Source organism: Pelobates fuscus, chromosome 3 (genome assembly GCF_036172605.1).
Source record: "Pelobates fuscus isolate aPelFus1 chromosome 3, aPelFus1.pri, whole genome shotgun sequence".
In the NCBI taxonomy this organism is placed as follows: Eukaryota; Metazoa; Chordata; class Amphibia; order Anura; family Pelobatidae; genus Pelobates; species Pelobates fuscus.
The window spans coordinates 378,413,321-378,419,702 of NC_086319.1; the positions used below are offsets into that span (position 1 = coordinate 378,413,321).

The following is a 6,382-nucleotide window of genomic DNA, read 5'->3' on the forward strand; positions in this document are numbered from 1 at the left end:
CTATAACTCCTCCTATTACTCCATATAACCTCTCCCTATAACTCCTCCTATTACTCTATATAACCTCTCTATAACTCCTCCTATTACTCCATATAACCTCTCTCTATAACTCCTCCTATTACTCCATATAACCTCTCCCTATAACTCCTCCTATTACTCCATATAACCTCTCCCTATAACTCCTCCTATTACTCCATATAACCTCTCACTATAACTCCTCCTATTACTCCATATAACCTCACCCTATAACTCCTCCTATTACTCCATATAACCTCTCCCTATAACTTCTCCTATTATTCCATATAACCTCTCCCTATAACTCCTCCTATTACTCCATATAACCTCTCTCTATAACTCCTCCTATTACTCCATATAACCTCTCTCTATAACTCCTCCTATTACTCCATATAACCTCTCCCTATAACTCCTCCTATTACTCCATATAACCTCTCCCTATAACTCCTCCTATTACTCCATATAACCTCTCCCTATAACTCCTCCTATTACTCCATATAACCTCTCCCTATAACTCCTCCTATTACTCCATATAACCTCTCCCTATAACTCCTCCTATTACTCCATATAACCTCACCCTATAACTCCTCCTATTACTCCATATAACCTCACCCTATAACTCCTCCTATTACTCCTTATAAACTAACCCTATAACTTCATATAAACCCCTTCTAACTCATTTTCCTTCTCCAAATTATTTAGAAATGTTAATTAAATATTGGAAGAGAATAGTACATGGTAAAAACCTTCTATAGTTGAAGGTGCTGTAAAATATAACCCACCTAGGTGGCTTAGAGACCCCATTTGGAGATGGAAACTGCTGCTTCTAAATTATGGTGCTGTAATCTCACCACCCTCTGCAGAGTTTAACACTGCCCCTTACTGAGCTAAGGAATTCTCCTTCCCTCTTTAGTGAGTCTGTGGAGACTCTATACCAGTGGTTAAAATGAAATACATCTATCATTGCCCCCATAGAAATTAATGAAAAAAAACTCCCGTTCGGTTGCAAGAGGTAAATTAATTTAATGCAACAGAACATGATCCATACAGTCTGAAGAGATTGGTCTATAACTAAGGAAAATAAAACGTGTAATATATCCCTAAGGAAGGATGAAATCTAGGAATGAGAACAATATGCAGTATTGGCTCAATGTATTATGCATTTATGTAGAGTGTGAAGGTGAAGATGGTTATACTAGATGGGAAGCAGAAACGTTTGGGGTTATGTATAAAAAGTGTCTCTTCTGAGAACTTGTGGAAGCCTGAAATGGGAGGGTCACCAGTGCAATGCTCCTGCTGCTTTCCATGGTGACCGCCTCACTTTTAATAATTTTCTGTACGCAACACTTGTTATAGACATAATACACCCTAATACGAAGTGAAAGTGTGCGTACTGTCATAGTAAGGGAAATGAAACCGTCAAATGTCCTTTAAAGAAATAGGTTTCTTGGGGATTACCTAAATTGCTGAACGGGCAATGCAGTGCAAAGATCCAGAGGCTTGGCCAAAGTCATTGGCTGATCGGACAGCCTGAAATTAAATGTATTTGTGAATTATCAATGATAAGATTGGGGTACAGGTGTGAGGCGGTTAAGAAAAGCAACAGGTGAAGAAGTGGTTTAACTAATTTTCTGAACTATGTCACAGTAAATGAAATGGTAGCTGTTGAGCGTGTAAACAGACTTGGAAAGGATTGAATGTGAGGCTGTGTTTTTTTAACCCCTTAAGGACCAAACTTCTGGAATAAAAGGGAATAATGACATGTCACACATGTCATGTGTCCTTAAGGGGTTAAGATGGTGGTAGTACCAGGAATGAGAAATTGATTTGATAGGAAGAAAAAAGGAGTATTTCCAATAGCAGTGCCAAGGCCCAGAAAAGCAGCAATATATGTGAACACAACCCCAGTGAAAAAAACTATATAATTTGAAGCAAACCAAGACTTACCTGTGTTTTAGGTGAAGTATCCAGGTAAATCCCCAAAGACTTCCTCTTGTCTTCAGCAAATGTATACAAAATAGAGTAGGGGATAATCTGCTAAATGCAAATCAAAAGAACATAGCGTTTAACTGTGAGGGAACTAGTAATAGTGTGCAATCACAATTGGTCACTCACAATGTTTTGGAGTAAAAACAGCCTTGAATTATATATTTTTCTTCAATATCCACTGTGTTGTCCCTCCTCACATATCCATCAGCGAGTTGGCCCAGAAGGCTTGCACGTAGGGTTGATAATAGGGCAACTGACATGAATTGAAGGAGATTTGGTCCTCTTCAAAGAATATCTCTATTCCTTCTCTATGGCACCACACTTGAGCATTCTGTCCCTCAGATCTGCTGCATTAGTAGGACTTCATGGACAAAGACTATGTGGGAAGTACAATTTTGTGTAGTCTATCAGGAAGCAGACACAACCTACTAGAAGAGACATGGTATATGTGAAGATATGCTATCTTGGTATCATTGCCCTACGAGTGAGATTAGAATTCAAAGAATATGAAGTCCTCAAGAGTGGCCGTATATCATAAAACAGGATCCTTGAACTGTAGCTTGACATACTCAAAGCAAACTATCAAAGAGAATGAGGTGCTATAGAGAGATAGTGGAAGGGCAAACTGATGGGTAAGAAAAGAATCGACAATCTCTTAAAGACTGAGGTTGCAATGGCCAAGGAGAAGTGAATTGACCACCATGTTCAAAGCAGCAAAATGATCAAGGGGTGTATTCCTGCAATAAAATCTCTCTAATGGGATGCTGAGAGAAGAAATGTAACTGTATTGAAAATTGAGAATGCTAGCTTTATTGAACATCATTCATTCAAGAAGCTTGGATGTAAATTGAAGTAAGTAAATAGAAAAACAAAACTGAGAAGTTCGTAATCATATGGAAGTAATAATTACGTGTTTGATGTCAGGAAGTTGAGAAACTGATAAGGTGAGATGAGTAGAATAGCATTCTACAACAAAGACTGAGAGCCATGAGTTGGGAGAGAAGTCCGGAATCTGCCTCTGAACTGGAGAGAACATTTAGATTAGAGGAAGATACAGCATCAACATCTGTACAATTACAGGTTTTTGAGGCAATTACGACTCTGCAAGTTTACACTACACACCTGTGATTGAATGAATTATGGGCAAAGCAGATCTTGAGGAAATATATACAACCAAGCCATGAATTTGGAAAAATAGTTGGACAACTTTAGCTTTATGGGGTGGTTTTGGTGTATAGATAATGCCCTCGCAGTCTCACTGCTTAATTCTCAGCCATTCAAGAGTTAAAGCAATTTGTTTATGGATATCTAGCCACACCTCCCTGTATGTTACTCACGCAGCCTTCTAAACACTTCCTGTAAAGAGTCATCTAATGATAACACTTTATTGTAAATTCTGTTTAATTTAGAATTCCTTATCTCCTGCTTTGGTAATAGCCTGCTAGACCCTGCATGAGTCTCCTGTTTGTACTTAAAGTTCAATTTACAGAGCAGGATATATAATTTCTAAAGCAATTTAACACCATCTGTTTTCATGCAGGCCGTTTGATCCACAGCCAGGGGAGGTGTTGCTAGGTCTGCATAAACGGAAACAAAAATGATTTAACTGCCAAATGGCAGAGAATTGAGCAGTGCGGCAGCAGGGTACTTATCTTAATGAAGCAGTTTTGGTGTATAGATCAAGTTATTTTGATGCCTATAGTGTCCCTTTAAACTTGGTAAGAGCATTTTGACCATATGCTGGTGATGTCAAAAGTCAACCAGTCTTAAAGTAATACAGTAGTTTTATGAAAACAAACCTGTTTTCCTAACTATAGTGTCCTAGAGCCAGATTAGTTTTAGCCCCCTCCCTGTTTGTAGTAAAGAGCAGTACCAGTTTTAGGTCGTCAGACGCTCTGTACTTGTGAATTTGTAAGTAATCCGCTTCCATTTCGTGGGATAAAGTTGTACAAAACACAAATTACATTATAACTCCTGACATTTTAAAATACAACACGGCAATGTATGAGTGTGGCCTTAGATATTCCAGAATAATGTGGGTGACATCACAACTTGATGACCGCCATTTATGTAACTGAAAATGTCTTTTAGAACAAAAACAAAATATCTTATTGAAACAGATTCATTTCTGTATAGATAATGAATAAGCAAATATATATATATATATATATATATATATTATTATTATTATTATTTTAAATCCCTTTTTAAACTCCAAAGCCGAGCATTTGCACAGGCAAGTGTCAGTAGTATTCCGATTCCTACCAGACCAGGTAGAGGTTCCACCAATCACTAGTCTCTTATTCTGGTCTATGGCATCTGGTCCTATCTCATAAACTCCTGTCCAGCAGAGATTTATGGAATAAAAGTACTAATTCTTGCAGTATAAATCTGGGTTTAAAGGGTCAAGTGAAAACTGTCAGCGGTTGGGGGGGATGCGTAATGGCCTCTCCTCAATTGATCAGAAAAGCAAATCAAGATCTTGTTTAATATACACAAGAGTTCCCATAGACATTTGCTAAACTCTTATCACATATTGCTTTCTCAGAGAGCCGGACAGGGAAGGTCGGGATTTGTGTAGCATATGCCTCCTTAGTGTGCACACAACGTACAGATGTTTAGAAGTCTTGACTCCATCAATTTAATTAGACAAACAGATACTTTGTAATAAAATATTCCATTCAGGAATTGGTGGTGGTGCCGGTTTTGCTTTGAACTGCCTCAAAATTAACTTCTGCTAAAGTTTAGAAAGGTCATACTTTTTGAAGCTCATCAAATTATGGTAAATAGTCTAAAGGTCTCTCCCACTGCGAAAGTGATTGAATGAAACACATACTAACTAGGGTGATACACGGTTACTTAAAACCATAAAGAAACAGTCCACAACCTTGTTTTGAATTTATTTTTATTTATTTTTTTAAATTCCTTTTTATTATGGCAACTTTTTGATCTTTGTTCGAGCCTTCAAAGGCTGCAGGCTTCACTTTATATTTATGGTAATCTGAGGTGACGATCCCTAACCAGAAACAGCCGTGTGTCTCACTAACCATTATGAGACTTCAAACCAAGATCGTATGTAGAACCAGAGGAAAAAAACTAAACGAATGAATCAGCCTTGTCTTCCAGTTCACAAGAATTGGGACCAAGTAGCCATATAACCCTCATGGCATCATATTGGCCTATTTGTATACATAGCACTCTATGAGGCCAAATGGAATTTATATATAAAAAAAAAAGGTAAATGTATTATGTTACCATTTCATCTGATTAGTTTTACATGGCAGTCAATACCTGGGAGAGAATTTGATTGTCTCTGATGAAATGCCAGTATGCATGAAACGTGTCAATGGTGGTATATTGATCTTTGGATTGAAGTGTCTTCCTTCTTCTTTTTGAGAACATTTGGCAATTCAGCTTGTTTTTTTGAGAATTAAATTTCCAATACAATTTGTGTTGCAATGTATAAAGAAAAATCTATTTTGTAATACTAATAACTGTGTTTTTTTATTTTATTATTATTTAGATTTCTTCAAATGAAGTATAATATGCCTGTTACATTATTTTACTTATGTTTAATGTTTTTCCTTTTTTTCAGGAGGCCTCCTCCAACTGCTCCTGCAAAGCCACAGTTTTGGTGACAACACTCAAACTTCACCATCTCTGTCCCTTTCCATCTGCCTTTTCAAAAACCCTCTCAAGTCATCAGGACTTATTAAACGATCCCATCACTCAGCCCCTTGTAAACCAAAGGTTCACAGAATGGAACTGGTCAAAGGGTTATGCAGACTATTTGGAAGCGTTAAACCTTACCTAATCAAGGGCGAGTTGTATCCCTTAAAGGAGAACTCTCTAGCTACGTTGTCTAGTTAGGCATTCACCAGATCTGGTCTGATGGCTTTCCATTTTCTGGTGGCCTCTGTACTTTTTGATACACTAGTAGATATTGGAACTAACACAGTTACGAGGGGCTCCTGACTATAATGAAAAAAATTATGATGTATTCTCTTGATGGGAACATATCTGACCCGACAAAGTCCATGCAGCTGAAGACCATGCCTGGAAGTCCAAACAAGAATTACCAAGCTAAACCGATTTATTTTGACAGCGTGAAATGCAATGGTGCTTTGTAGCACAGTGGCTGATGAACTATTTGTAGTGCCATGTTAAAAGCCGAGGTGGAACATAGTACCTACTAGTTCTATGAGTATTTTAGCATTTTTAAATAATGGTTTGTCCTTTGTATATTCTTTCAAGTGACAAGGCTCGGATCTAAAACATATGCAGTCCTTCCCTTGATCTGATGGTACTTTCAGTAGTAGGTTGGGACTACAATTTGATTAACGCAAAGTACCCGGTGGGAGAAGAAAAATACAAAACA

General features: G+C 37.7%; 1 protein-coding gene across 1 annotated transcript in view; it reads left to right on the plus strand.

Moving 5' to 3' along the window:
- The window catches only part of DNM2 (dynamin 2), a 106,173-nt gene extending 99,791 nt beyond the window's left edge, over positions 1-6,382 (plus strand). The window contains exon 22 of the mRNA XM_063449497.1: positions 5,600-6,382. Coding sequence (XP_063305567.1) covers positions 5,600-5,642 — 43 coding nt within the window. The 3' untranslated portion in view covers positions 5,643-6,382. The remainder of the gene's footprint in view (positions 1-5,599) is intronic.